This window comes from Glycine soja, chromosome 20, assembly GCF_004193775.1.
Source record: "Glycine soja cultivar W05 chromosome 20, ASM419377v2, whole genome shotgun sequence".
Classification (NCBI taxonomy): Eukaryota; Viridiplantae; Streptophyta; class Magnoliopsida; order Fabales; family Fabaceae; genus Glycine; species Glycine soja.
This window is the reverse complement of record NC_041021.1, coordinates 12,545,892-12,561,007: the sequence shown is the minus strand read 5'-3', so window position 1 is coordinate 12,561,007 and position 15,116 is coordinate 12,545,892. Positions and strand designations below refer to the sequence as shown.

Sequence of the window (15,116 nt, the reverse complement as noted above, 5' to 3'; positions counted from 1 at the left end):
GCAATATCCTCAAATAATCATACAACAAAGGCGTACATGACATTTAGGTTATATGCATGACAGTGTTTAAAAGGCACGCAGCGTGTTCGCTTCGTGCCCCTATTTTAGGGACCTATAGGATAATATCTAGGAGTCTCTAATAACTACTCCCAACGATCCATATCTCACATGGCTGTTTTCTAGAGGTATCATCACTCAAGATAATAATATTGCGGCGGTATGGAATACCAGCGACAACACATTATAAAGAGAGAAAGCTCTAGACGAGGTTTCACTATTATCAAGCAAGTCGGAGACCTAGCATGACCATAGATTCACCTCCACTCCTTAAATTCCCATGGACTCGGGTAGAGGGCCGCTTTTTTACTCAAACCCGTGGGTGCTTAGAATGCGGTGTAAAAATGTGGAAAAGATAGCATTTATTATATTTACACATTTCAAAAATGCACACACAAAGTTTCACAATTCCACAATTTCCTAAAATAGGCCTAACTCACAAAAACAGTCCCCGGTGGAGTCGCCAACTGTCGCAACATGCCCTTTTGCGTGCGAGCGAGGCGAGGCTCACGGGCGCGTTTTCCAAAGGAGGAAAATGCGCGGAGTCGCCACCAACGTTTATTTGTGGAAAACATCGGAAAAAACCGAAGGAAACCGGTCATGAAGAATATTCCAGATTCGGGAGTTGTATTTACGTTTGAGGAAGGTATTAACACCTCTCACGATTGTCCCAAAAGACAACAGCCTTAGATTAGAATTGTGTGAAATTGTGTATCTAAACTTTTATTTCTTTTTTATTTTTGAGGTTGACAATAGCAGGGCTCTTGCTCCTACGTACCCTCCATCGAAGAGGAAATCAGACCTACGTAGTTCTTTTTTAAGGGTGAATCAAGCGATTCTTTTTACTTGGAAGATGATCATTTTAAGGCGTTGGACCTTAAAAATGATCCATTTACTTGGTAAGAAAAACTGAGATATTGAATTTTCAAATCCTTTTTTAGTGATTTTTTTGTGGACGAGCTTGACTTTGCGAGTTGATTTTAGCCTTAGTTTCACTTTAGTTATTAGTCAATTCAATTAAGAAAGAGAAATCCCAAAGAGAAACGTTCGATTGATTTTTTTGCTTTATTTTACTAAAAGGTATTTTTTTATTATTATATTATTATTTTACCTCTTTTTTTATTTCCAATGTAGCTACGGCACAACCGAACGGTCGGATTTCATTTTAACAGAAATTAACGGATATTACAAATCAAATGATCGGTGGAAATTTATTTTATTTTTTTATTAGGCGAGAAATGACTTAAATAAATGACTGAAGCACGTCAAAAGGGGATACGGAAAGTAAATGAAATGAGAATAAAAATACACGAAACAAATGGGAACCACCACGGGTACATAGAATGAATTGAAAAGCTCGATTTGGGGTACTTACCGGTTGAAGACCGAAGAACAGCGAAGAACGAACGATGAATGTCGAAGAACGGTTAAAAATCTTCGCGTAATTACCCACGGAAACGTTATGGAAACGTTACGGAAGCGCCTCGGCTTGAATTTTCTTCACGGAAACAATTTTCCTCAGCAATTTCAACTGAATACGAAGTGCCAAGAAGGCTGAACCCTTTTCTTCTTCACTCCTCCCCCTATTTATAGCAAAATAGGGGAAGAGCTTGCCACCCAGCTCGCCCAGGCAAGCCAGGTTGCTTCCTCCAGAAGAAACCGCCTTCTGGAGGAAGAATCTGGAAGGCCCAAGTGGGCCTGGTTACTGTTTGCACCCCATTTTTTACTAAATACACCCCCTTTGCTTTTTGTGGTGATTCTTTTTCTGTAACGTTACGAAACTTTACAAATTTTGTAACGATACCTGTTTTCTTTCTGTAAGGTTACGGGACCTTACGGATCATGTAATTACTCCTTTTTTAACTTTCGAAAAGTAACGGAAACTCACGGATTGCGTAACAATACTTCCTTTTGATTTTCGACACGTTACGGAATTTCACGGATCGCGTAACAACGCTTCTTTTTGATTTCCGGCACATGTCGGGACTTCACATATTGTGCAACAAAGGGTGCCAAGTACCTTGAAGCGGTCAATGAAAGGTTGCATGCCATCAAGCAATAGTTCCCAGACGAAATTAGGGTATGACACATGAGATTGACTCAGTCCTGCAATTTTGTCATTCTTCCGCACCAGGTGGCCATCTTGGCATACAGAGGACAGCTCGCAAGGTGCTTGACTGCGGTTTCTATTGGCCCACCATCTTCAAGGATGCGTGGAGAATCTGTAGCACTTGTGAGCCTTGTCAGAGAGTAGGCGACTCACTTTCATGGAGACAGCAAATGCCTCAACAATCCATGTTATTCTGTGAGGTGTTTGATGTTTAGGGTATAGATTTTATGGGGCCTTTCCCTGTCTCTTTTGGTTTTGTTTATATTCTCATTGCTGTTGATTATGTTTCAAAATGGGTGGAAGCCAAACCCACCAGAACTAACGATGCTAAGGTTATTGTAGATTTTTTTAGATCTAATTTGTTTTGCAGGTTTGGAGTCTCGAGAGCCATCGTTAGTGATCAAGGCACCATTTTTGTAATAGGTCCATGTATGCCTTGCTCAAAAAGTATGGGGTCGTGCACAGAATTTCCACACCTTACCACCCCCAAACTAATGGGTAGGCTGAGATTTCAAACAGGGAGATAAAAAGGATCTTGGAGAAGATTGTGCAGCCGAACAGAAATGATTGGAGCACCAGGATGGATGATGCTCTTTGGGCGCATAGGACTGCCTACAAAGCACCCATAGGAATGTCACCTTATCGGGTTGTCTTTGGCAAGGCATGTCATCTTCCTGTAGAGATAGAGCACAAAGCCTACTAGGCTGTAAAAACCTACAACTTCTCTATGGATCAGGCTAGAGAGGAAAGGAAGTTGTAACTAAGTGAGCTAGATGAGATTCGTTTAGAAGCCTATGAGAATTCCAAATTCTACAAGGAGAAGACCATGAAGCTTCATGATAGTTTGATAGCTAAGAAGGACTTTGTGGTTGGACAAAAAGTTTTATTGTATAACTTTAGACTCGGACTCATGAGTGGTAAGTTGAGGTCAAAGTGGATTGGTCCTTTTGTGGTGACTAATGTTTTTCCTTATGGTACAGTTGAGATCAAAAGTGAATCCACAGATAAGAGCTTCAAGGTCAATGGACACCGACTGTAACCATTCCTCACAAATCTCTGCTTAGTGGATGTAGTGGTAGAGGAGACCTCCTTACTTCACCCTACTTCTCTTCCGCCATGACTTAGAGAGTTTTCTTTTTCTGTCTCCTTCTTTACTTTTATTGCACTTGTCCAAATTTATTGATTGTTTTAATTGTTCTTGATCTTATGATAGTGCTACATTGAGGACAATGTGTTGTTTAAGTGTGGGGGGGGGGGGGGAGATTGTTCTTTAAATTTTTTGGGTATTCTAGTTTAATTTTATTAGGTTTTTCTAGGTTAATTTTGTTATTTTGGTTTTATGTTTTGTGTACAACATTGCATGTTTCTCTTTGAATTTTGGGTTATGTACAGGTAATGGGTAATTGTTTTCGAAATAGGAGTTTCTTGGCATTTTGTGAATTGAAATCCTTGTTTTTCTCTACATGTCAAGTTAGTTTTGAAAGTTCGAATTGAAAGTGATAGGTTTATCCTTGGTGAGAATTTGAGCAATCATCATTTATTTTATTCGGTGTGTTTTGCCCCATTGATTGCTTGCACAATAGCCTTGGCTTGACTCTTGTTGATACTTCTTGCTTCACATGCATGTTGGGAGATGATTTAGGCATTTTGTTCTTATAAGCCTCTAGCCAAATGAGCCTACCTTGAATTAATTCCTTTGATAGCCCCTTTGAGTCTATGTTCCCCTTTCTTTGTTTTGAAGATCATTACAAGCCTTAAGTGAAAAACCATGATCTCATCCTACCCTTAAGGAATTTTGGAGCTTTGGAATTATTTTGGGAATAAGTGTGGGGGGGTATGTTTCATTGGATGATATGTTTTTGTTGGCCATGCTTGATGATGTATTTTGGCCATGCTTGATGTATATACATATATTGCCTAATTGTTGCTTTAATTTTCAAATACTTTCAATTGCTACTGTTCACAATATATATATATATATATATATATATACAAAAAAAGAAAAAAAAAAGAGAGAATGAAGATGAATAAATAAGGTCTTAGTTTGAAGACTTGGATTGGTTTGAGGACTTGGTTGATTTTGTTTTGGGTTTACTTTTTATGCTTAATTTTTAATTTTGGTTTTGGGGTTTACTACTTTTTCTTACTTCCCACTTATTCCCCATTGCTCCTCTATTCCTTTGGGTTTTAGCTACTATCCCATACTTTCCTCTACCTTGTCCTTGGCCCCATTACAACCTTAAAAAACCTTTTGATCCTCATGTGCATGTGTTTGTGATGTGGTTGTCAATTTTAGAGTCTTGCCAAGTCTATGTGGTGTTTGTTTTCATGGGTGCTCTGAGAGTAAACACTAGCCTAGACACTTGAGAGATAGAGTGCATATCTTGTGAGGCTTTATCACTTTTCATTCTTGAGCTGATTGACTATCTTGCCATGTTTGAGATGCTTGGATGATTTTCATGACGACCTTAATTCTTTAACTCTTTACGTGTTGGATGTTACCCATTATTTTCATTCCTTGAGATTCATTGAGAAATATGTAATTATTTTTGTGTCTGTTTGTTTCTCTTTAATGTCTCTGGATTTGTCCCTTGCTTTGCTTTTTTATTTTGCCCAGGAGTACAAAAGGCTAAGTGTGGGGGAATTTGATGTGTCATTATTTTCTCTTATTTCTTAACCCTTTTTGTCACCATTTTAATTACTGATTAGCCTTAATTGTAAAATTAATTATGCAGTTTAATCATTTGGGCCTACTGGACTAATTTTGTGTTTTTAATTTAATTTTAGGAGAATTATAAGCAATTGGGTTTGAATTCGGAATTGGGCTTGGACTTGAAGAGAGCAGACAATTTTATTTTATCAAATCTTATCTTATCTAGATTTTATTTAATCTAGATATTATTTCATCCAATCTTATCTTATCTTATCTAGATTTTATTTCATCTAATCTTATCTTATCTTGTCCAAATTTTATTTTATTTATGGGCTTGGACTTAAAACAGATTTGTAAGCTTTGGGGTTGAGAACCTATATAACAGCACCAAGGTTTTAGTTTTGGGAGTTTTTTTCGAAGAGGAGAATAATTCTAGGATTTTAGAATTCCAGTTTTTACTGTTCATGCACACTGTTCACGTAGAATAAAATTTGTTTTCTGCAATTTCGTTTCTACTTCAATCTACAATTTCGTTTTCTGCTGATTAATGGAAGGCTAAGTCTCCAACATTGTTTTCTCTTGAGGATCAAGCACAACTTTCTTTGAGGTTTTGTTATTACTATTGAATTCTGATCAGTTTTTCCTCTTCATCAATTACTCTGTATTTGTTGCTATTAATTCATGCATGCTTAGTGCTTGATTAATTGCCTCTGCGCTTAATTTACGTTCATGCTTAATGATCAGTTTCATTCATGACTAATTGGTGTATGTGTTGTTTAATCACATAATGACAACCTTATGTTAATTTTCGCTTAGTAATTTAATTTAGGGTTGGATTAAGTGGTTGAACTGGTTAGGGATAAATCCTCGTAACCTAGGATAAGAGACTTGCTTGTGAATCATGGGGAAACAACACGTTTTAAGTCTGTTATTTTGTAATTAAAATTTGCTTGCCGCTTAAATTACAAAAACAAACAACCCTCCCCCCCCCCCCCCCCCCCAATTCGTTACTATTTTATCACTATCTATTATGAACGTTGGTTGACCATTGCTCATTGGGAGACGACCTAGGATCACTTCCTAGATACTGTATTTTTAATGTTTATTTGATTTGATTCGGATACGGCCTCGATCATTGATCCCGTTCAATAAGCTTCATTAGATGTTGCATTTTAGTATCACTTCCTCTAATGGAAGAACGGTATGCACTTCTTGCATTGTATATTTGTTTGATGGTTTTACAACTACTGACATTGTGCTCCTTCAAAGTTAGCAGGATGTTTCTTGGTTTCACCATTGACTTGGTCATATCAGCAATAAGTGTCTTTTCAGCTTTAGTCAATCGTCCAGCGTATGGATGTCCAACTAATGACTTGGACAATTCATGATTATGAATCCCACACATTAACTTCACCATCCAACCTTGCCCTCCAACCACTGGTTTGTCACAAAGCTTGAAGGGACACTCACATTTCCTAGTCCCAGTATCTCTTCTAACAAATTCTTTCTTCCTACACCTATACTCACCACTCCTTTCAGAGCCAATTAACACAAACGAAGTCCTTCCTCTACTACTAGTGTTTGTGTCAGACCTTATAATGACCGCCACAAATCCGCTTTCATGAGCAATGGATCGAGCCCATTGCAAAACATCATCTCGGCTGCCAAACACCTACAATGCAACCCAGACAATTTTAGTTTTCTACAACACATTCATTTTATTAAATCACTCACAATAATGAACATTATTACCTGAGAAGTATTGAATGTTACATGTGGTTCATTCACACCACATTCTTGTTGATTTTGATCATCCATATCAACTTCTTCAGACATTATAGTGTCATATACATCCATTGATATTTGTCCATCTTAACAATAAATCATAAATTTCAACACAGACATACAACACCTAACCGCACTATACATATCATACAAAACTCTACATAATATTTTACTATCAGTCACAATAACTCATGATTAGTAAAATGCAAAAACCCTATATCATTTTACATACGATTTTAATCAATTACACGTATAAACAATTAAATTATTTTTTTAAAATGAAAATACAAACATAGTAATAATTAAAAAAATTTAAAACTTAAATAAATGTTACAAATTCAAAATCCGTAAAAGCCTTACGGATCAAATTGATCTATATGATTTATGAACCACCCCACTCACGCACACCCAACAGAAATGCATACCTCGTATGCCACCGTCGACGAACCAACCACTGCAACAATGAACATCGATCCCTTCACCTTCACCGAAGCTCACCTATCGCAAGAAAAAATCACACGAAAGAGAGAAACGGAAGAAAAAAAAGCTTCGCAGCGAAAAGCACTGTGCACCCACCTTTTTAACGAAGAAGATAGGAAGAGGGACATTTCTGGCATTTTTAAAAAATGCTGAGTGCACCTAGCATCACCCTAATTGTAGCGAAATCATGGGCCAATCAAGGTGTAAAAGTCACGGGAATTAGTTGGACAGATAGGTTGTGTATAATGTTGACCCTATTAATGTAGCACAAATTATGCTGATAAAAAAAAAGGATTTAATTCTAGAACATCAAAACTCGGGTACAATATTTAATTTCAACTTATCTCCTTCAAATTGATCAAATTAGGTTTAGATTCATGTACAACTGCGATCAATTATGAAATAGGTATTATGTACATAGAAATATTTCTTAACACCCATAAACCATTACCAATAATCAAATAGGTCTCAAATAGAATTTATTATACAAATTTACAAGGATAAATGTAACTGGGTAGAAAAACATGCATCTCTCAAAACAAAACACTATTCATACTTTGTGCATTGGTTATGAATTATCATAAAATTGTTAAACTAGACACTCTTTCTACTGAGTCCTGACTAGTAAAAATCTACAAATTCCTTATTCCTATGTCCATTTTACACACATCATTCGCTTCAACAATTTTTTGTGTTGCCCAAAATTGGTCCAAAACATATAATTGTAAATGCAAAACAATTAATCTGGTATCATCCTATCTTCCGGACATAAGATTCACAAGATTTTGATTTTCGTAGAAGGAACCAACATCCCAATCGTCGGTAGTTGAAGAAAGTGTCATAAGAGCAACCACAATAGATCTCATACTTGGACGGAGTTGGGGATTGTCTTGTGTACATGCTTTGGCTAGTTGTGCCATCTGCAAGCCAAAACAACGACCATGCATAGACTGACTAATGTTGAAATCATAAAATCAAAATGTTCAAAGGGTCTCTAATAAGTGTTCTCACCTTGCGAACTGAATCAATTGGGTAGTTATCCCCAAGCCTTGGATCAACTAGTTTGCAGAGCTCTTCCGTAGGATCTGGCTGACTAAGAACTCCATCAAACTGCATTACATAATAAAAGTCAAGAAGAAACCCTAATTTAGATTGATGAAGAAGCATGACCATGGTTCACTTGAAAACATTAACATTGACTAAATGATAAAAATTCTTGAGTAGAGAAATCAAGATCGACCAAAGCTACGAGGCCCTTTGAGTCGGCAACAGAATCGTTCGTCTTGACAATTGCTTCCTTAGCCGAAATAAGTTCATAAAGAACAACTCCAAAAGCATACACGTCTACTTTGGGAGAAACATCTCCATATTGAGCATACCTTCAAACAAAGCCATGGTAATCACTAAACAAATCCACATGCACAGAAACGTGAACTTCTCATTTAACTGAATTTCAATGAAAGCAAATCTTAGATATACAGCTTATTTAACAGAACAATAGACAAAATTATTAGCACCTATTAGAATCTAAAACTCAATGCCTAACAGAACAGGCCAAAAGACTTGATCAGTCACTATATGATATGCACAAAAAATCAACTCTAGATTTTAGTTAAATTTTTCATTCTACCTAAAAAGAGGGTCTTCTTGGTCATATGTGCTTGTTTTTGGCTCAAAATGCACTCATCAATTTCAAGACAGATGGACAGCTAGAAACATATAGACATCAGTTAACCTTATTAAAGATTATTTTGAACGGAGTTCAGGTACATTATCCAGTGAAAGTTTCCAGAACAAAAGCTACATCTTTAGGATTTGTGGTAAAATTAGCCACAGGGAATCATGCTTTCATTTTTCGGGAATGCCAATAAGTTGCCAGCTGCAGTAGTAGCATTCATTCTAGCATTAAAAAAACTGACTGTGAACTTGGAAAATAAATTTGATTAAATATTCAATATGAATAGCAACACTCTTAATTAAAAGAACATTAAGTTATCCATACTCCGGTGGCATGTATCCAAATGTTCCAACAAGACGACCAGTGGGAAGCGATGAGCTTCCAACTTCTGTCAGTTTGGTCAAACCAAAATCAGCAACCTGTGTGTATCAGCATTTTATGAGCTCCCATAGTGATTCAAATAATAAAAGTAAAGTTAAGATCTCAAAACATATTCAACCTTGCCCCGGAAGTTTTTGTCTATTAATATATTTGCTGACTTTATATCACGATGAATATATACAGGCACTGTGTGCTCGTGAATATATTCAAGACCTCTGGCAGAATCCAAAGCAATCTGCACCCGAGTAGCCCATGGCAGAGGTTCTCTACTACCTGGCACCATTATCACTTCACTGTCAACCCAGGACAATTACAATACATCAGAGGTAAATAAAAACTAAACTATAGGTTAATATAACCTGAACCACGCAGATGTTGACTTAAGTTTCCATTCTCAATGTATTCATAGACAAGGAAAAGAGAGCCCTCAATACTATATCCAATCAACCGCACCTGCATAGTTATTAAGAGTTTAAGCCATAACCAAAAAAAAATGTAAGAATTTATGTATAACGAAGCATGTCCAGTGAATTGTAAACAGATAACATATAAGTGGAATAACCAAGCATGTGACAAAAGTTCTCCCAGCAATATATCTCAAAAGCTGGTAGCTTAAAAACTTTGTTTACAAACTGTTAAGCATTGTATATTGGTTTCAACATCTTACGCATACAAGTTTTAATTGAATTTTTAGATTCCAAGACCAATCCATTGACAGTTTTGTCTGAAATTTTCTTCGAGTAAAACATGGGAGACAGAAGGAAATGGATGGGCTGTGGCTTGATTATGTAGTAAATTTCAGCAATATCTATAAAAAAACAAGTTAATTGTTTGAATTTTTAGATTCCAAGACCAATCCATTGACAATTTTGTCTGAAATTTTCTTCAAGTAATAAGTGGGAGACAGAAGGAGATGGATGGGCTGTGGCTTGATTATGTGGTAAATTTCAGCAATATCTACAAATGATGTTAATTCTAATAGTTGGATAGTTAGTTAGAAAGGAAGAGATAACAGACAGGGCACAAATAAGAATAGGAAGGAAAGAATAGAGAATAGTCTCTGGTTTGAGAATGGAAATTGGGAAGGAGAGTCCAGGTCTCTTGAATAACTGGACTATGGAGAGGGGGATTCATTTCTATTCTACATGCACAATCACATTGATACTTGTCAGAGAACATTCTATTGAAATAAAAATGGCTGTTTTCCCTAATTTCTAACTAGATCTGTCAGAGTTTGTTGAATCCTTAATCAAAATAGTAGCTTTGCAAGTATTAAATGATATTCAACACTCATGCTATTCAAGTCAGAGCTTGATGGCTACAAAGCATTTTTTCAGCTAATGGAAACATGCAAAAAGTATGCACCAACTTAAATGACTAATAAATTCCCAATGCTACTCTAATCTCAAAATGACTAATTATGCCTGAGCTAATGCTAGATCCCATAATTGAAATCACAAAATCCTCTCAGAAAAAACTCCACCGGCTGGTATGTGATTAAATATAATAGTACCAGATTAAGATGGTGAACACGTGTCAAGACGTTCAATTCAGCAAGAAATTCTTTTGATGCTTGCATATCCATCTTCTTGATTGCGGCTTTCTGCATGGGAAAAATTTTGGCTTATATAATGAGTATATTGATTCTAAAAAGAACAAGATGAATGGCTCTTAAGAACAAATACAATCTGATCCATCATGTAGCATTATCAAGCATTATGCAATGAAAGAATATAGCTTAGTTCAATAACTGATATGCATTATGCAATAATTTCAACTTTCTGCATTTTCTTCATTTCCTCTTGTTAGAGATATAGTGTTAGCTGTCATTTAACTTTGTTTTATTATCTATGTAAAAGCTGTTTTACTCTTCTCTAACCTATTTGTAGCCTGCTGCAGCAGGTCGTAAAGATGTACTTTTTGCTTCTTGCTCAAGTATTGTCAAGATATAAATGTAATAGAACTTAGTCTGTAAGGTTAACACACACTAAGAACCTTTCACTAAAATATTGTGTTGTTCTGACTTCCTCTTATCCAGAGTAGTTGTTCAAGTCTCCGAATACATCATTGTAAAACCATTTGAAGCAGTTGTCAATCCTTCCTCACAAGAAAGGATGTCAACAAGAAAATAATGCAACTGGAACAGCTAAGAAATGACATTTAGAAGGATGGCATTCACCCATACAAGTTTGTAGAGCATATATTGTCATCTTCAGTCCCAAATACGGTGAGAAAAATATACTGATCTGAATTGTGATCAATCATTAATTATCAAGGTTTTCATCCCCTCCTCTTTCCTTTTCATTCAATGTTTCAGTTGTATTGTATAATAACTTACCATATTAGATAAAATGTCACATAGTATCTTTAAAGTTATTCTATAATCTTTTATTTCAGTTTGTCTTCATTCAGCTGACAATCAGTAAAAAATATAAAACCTTGATAATTCAACAACGTCAGACTCCTAAAAGAAATAACAAAATGAAACTTTTCTTTAGAAAAGCTTCCAATAATAGAAAGTTATAAATGTGATTACTAACCTCTCCCCTCAGTTCTGCATAATAGACTGACCCAAAACCACCTTGACCTATTTTATTAGCCAAACTGAAGTTATCCGTGGCGGTTGCCAGTTCCTCATATGAAAATTCCACTGATTTGTTCACTGTTATGTCTGTGATGATGGCAGGTCCACCAGGTCCTGAAGTTTCATTTGCACTACTACGAGAAGTTTCATCTGAAAAATGAAGCATCAAATCATGTACTTAGATATTTTAGAACATGCAAGAGATAGAGGCACTGAATGTTGGGCAGGATTCCAACAAGAGCAAAAAAGCAGTAGGAGAGATCAGATTGTAGTGCGTGATTCCTGAAACAGGAAAAGAAGAGGAACAAATGTACTTGGGAGAAAGTCAGAGTAGGTAGCACCTATTGAGAATGCTATAATAGACTCCAAGATGTTGTCACCCAAGTCAGAACAAGACTAAAAGAGGATCCATTGGGACAAGTAATTCAAATGGAAGATAGTCCAACTAAAAGTGATAGAGGAAATTCCATGAAAATTTTAGGAGAACCATTAAACTAGGTTTATCTATCTGGATTTTCTGAAAAATTGCAATTTGGTAAAGCATAATGACATCATTTGTTCCATGTAGTTGACCGCTACAAACGGGGTAAGGCATGGTTGTTGTTGTTGTTGATATTGTTGTGCAATTCAGGAGCAAGAGGATCACAGTAATTGTTTTGAAATTCAAAAGTAAACATTTAGAACAAGTATAATACGCAACTCATTTATATGGATGCACATCGGTTCATTAAATGGAATAAAAAAAATCCAGATTCATTATTACTCTATGACTTTCCTGTTTGTTTCACACTATCTTGTAGTAAGAAAATCAACAACACCAATGTCATGTCAACATAATCAGACAACAAATAGTTAATTTTTTCTAATTGGATTTTGTTAGAACTTATACACAATAGGGCAATGGGATAACTGTTAATTAGAAATAGCAATACCCTTCCCATCTTGAGCAAAGAGTGCAGTGGAATCTCGTGGAAGAAATTCATCCTTCTGTATCTTCTTACGGAAATATCCAAGATATATACAAACTCCCAATAACAGAAGAGCTGCCACAATTCCGACAGCTATTCCTGCAATAGCTCTACCAGTAAGACCTGCTTAAATAGAATTACAAATATGAGCTAAAGTAGAGAATTATCCTTCTGCTTTTAGTATATACTGACCATATGTTTAAAATGAATATCAATCAAAAACATTGCATAACCAATTTTCTGAGAAGAAAGTCAAACCTCCTGAACTGCAGAAGAAAATGAAAAGATAGTCATTGGCTTTAGTCAATTTGTTGGAAATTGAAAAGTAATGCAATCATATGAGCAAATTGCAAAGAAAGTAGTATTACCTAGACGGCAAACGCACAAAGCTACCATTTTGATCTGGAAAAAAAATTGGAAAGACAAAAGTTAGAGGCATATATTGGAAATGTTTATATATGATCAAGGTTTTATAAAAAATGGTCCATGACCGTAATTGGAACCACATCGGCCGCATTTGTCTGTGATTTTCTGCGATAGCAACAAATGCGATGAAATCGCGACCGATATTTAAAACCTTGCATATGATGTTTGTTAATATTAGGCATCCTGGATGCTTGAGTGAATTTAAACTACGTAATCCACTTGTAAGAAACATCCATATGACAAAATCTAAGTTATAAGTCTTAATTTAATACTCCCTCCATCCTAATTATAAGACTGTTTTTAGAAATTTGTTTGTTCCTTTTTATAAGACTTTTTTTTTCTAATTTCTAGGTGTATTAACTATTCTTTTCCATACATATCATTACTTAATTATTCTATTTCCAAACATTAATGAAAAACAATTGAGTGGATAAAGAAATAAGAAAAGACTAACTTTGGAATGATAGTACAATTAATTAACAGATTTAATTTGATTAACTATTATAACTATTTTTCTTAAGGGACATCAATTAGGGACGGAGAGAGTAGCAAGTTAGAAGACATGTAAATATTATTCCCTCGGTTCCTATTTGTAAGAACCAAATTTAAAATGGTATTTGTTCCTTTTTATAAGGCTTGGTCAATAATATTCTTTGCATTACTTATTTTTAAACTATAAATACCTCTCATTAAACACAAGAAGAAAGCGAATGGATTCACAAATCATTACAAGAGAGAAGTATTAATAACAAGGATAGTTTTATAAAAAAATTATAAATTTAAGACAAACTTATTGCTATCAACTAAATTAACCAACTTCCTTAATCCTCATAAATTAAGTAAGGTTTAATTGCAAAAAGAGTCCCCTATTTTCTTCATTTCACTAAATTGGTCCTCTTATCTTTTAATTCACTGTTAGGTGTCCCTATTTTTTAAGCCATTAAGTAATTGTGTTAGGAAAGTAGGGAGTATTTCAACTTCCAAAACCTAGGTGACTCATAATTAGACCCCGAAAGCACTGAATTTAAAAAACTGACCTTTTCCGGGAACATAAACCAGACCAGTCCCCTGGTTGAAATTGACATCGGGATTGTACCTCTGCAGCAAGGCCGAGTCAAGGCTCAAATTAGCAGCCACCGACCCCAGAGTGTCCCCAATCCTAAGAGGGTAGGTAACGAACAAGCCATAATTGGCAACATCAGTGTTCCCACAAGAGCAATTAACCGTAACATTCAGCGTTCCCGTGTCGGGAATGTTGTCGGGAGGATAGGTATTGAACCTCCTCAGCCAGGCCACGTCGGTGAGGTTGGCAAACCAGCTCCTGGCTACAGTCTCGTACGTGTCCTGTGACTGAACGTCATAGCGGAAGGTGTGGCCAAGAAACTGGCCGTCGATGCAGTCGCAGGGGAAGGGGACGTTGACCCTTTGGTCGGCGATGATGATGTCCTTGCTGGGCACGGTGTCCTTGTTGTAGTTGACTATGTCGTCCGGAGTTGTCAGAAGGCTGGAGGCCATGATGGAGGAGATGTAGGTGAGGTTGGAGCCCCGCCATAAGTAGTAGGAGCCTAGTGCCACTCCACAGCCCTCCTTGCACGCCGATTCTGCTGTCGAAAACACCAACCACCAGGGAAGGAGGAGATACGCCAACCTCAAGGCTTCCATTCGAATGGTTTGAAACGTTGACCTGCTCAAGGGGTTCCAAGTTGATGGCTTTTACTAGTCCCTCTGTTTGAATTGAATAATAACAAGACTTATATATACATGTGTGTGTGAGATAAACTGTTCAGCCGTCCACCGTGTTATTGGCTCTCAACAGTGTGCACTTTTTTTAATACATTTTATTTTTGTTTTTAAAATTTTAATATTTTATTTTATTTTTTCTCTCATTTTTTTCATTTATTAAAAAATCATGCATGGGTTTCAATGTTAATTTATCATTATTAGAATAGTGTAGGGATTGCAAAAAATTTGTACAGCAGATATCCATGGATAAA

General features: G+C 36.2%; 1 protein-coding gene across 1 annotated transcript; it reads right to left on the bottom strand.

Annotated features, from left to right (window-relative positions):
- Positions 1-7,532: 7,532 nt before the first annotated feature.
- LOC114403210 (lysM domain receptor-like kinase 3) lies at positions 7,533-14,865 on the bottom strand. Its single transcript, XM_028366019.1, has 12 exons — positions 14,160-14,865; positions 13,065-13,098; positions 12,955-12,962; positions 12,661-12,819; positions 11,685-11,878; positions 10,658-10,747; positions 9,504-9,597; positions 9,263-9,417; positions 9,088-9,182; positions 8,326-8,464; positions 8,097-8,195; positions 7,533-8,005 (listed from the first exon to the last, which is right to left on the bottom strand). The coding sequence occupies exons 1-12, from the start codon at positions 14,782-14,784 to the stop codon at positions 7,841-7,843; spliced, it is 1,857 nt and encodes a 618-aa protein (XP_028221820.1). The 5' UTR covers positions 14,785-14,865; the 3' UTR covers positions 7,533-7,840.
- Between the last annotated feature and the right edge of the window lie 251 nt (positions 14,866-15,116).

What these genes read in the sequence shown, in the direction of transcription:
- LOC114403210 (XM_028366019.1), bottom strand. Translation starts at nt 14,784, where the DNA reads ATGGAAGCCTTGAGGTTGGCGTATCTCCTCCTTCCCTGGTGGTTGGTG. An exon ending in ATGCAGAACTGAGGGGAGAG is followed by an intron (nt 10,748 to 11,684) that starts GTTAGTAATCAC and finishes TTTCCCATGCAG; the next exon opens with AAAGCCGCAATCAAGAAGAT. An exon ending in CAAAGGGCCTCGTAGCTTTG is followed by an intron (nt 8,196 to 8,325) that starts GTCGATCTTGAT and finishes TATGTAATGCAG; the next exon opens with TTTGATGGAGTTCTTAGTCA.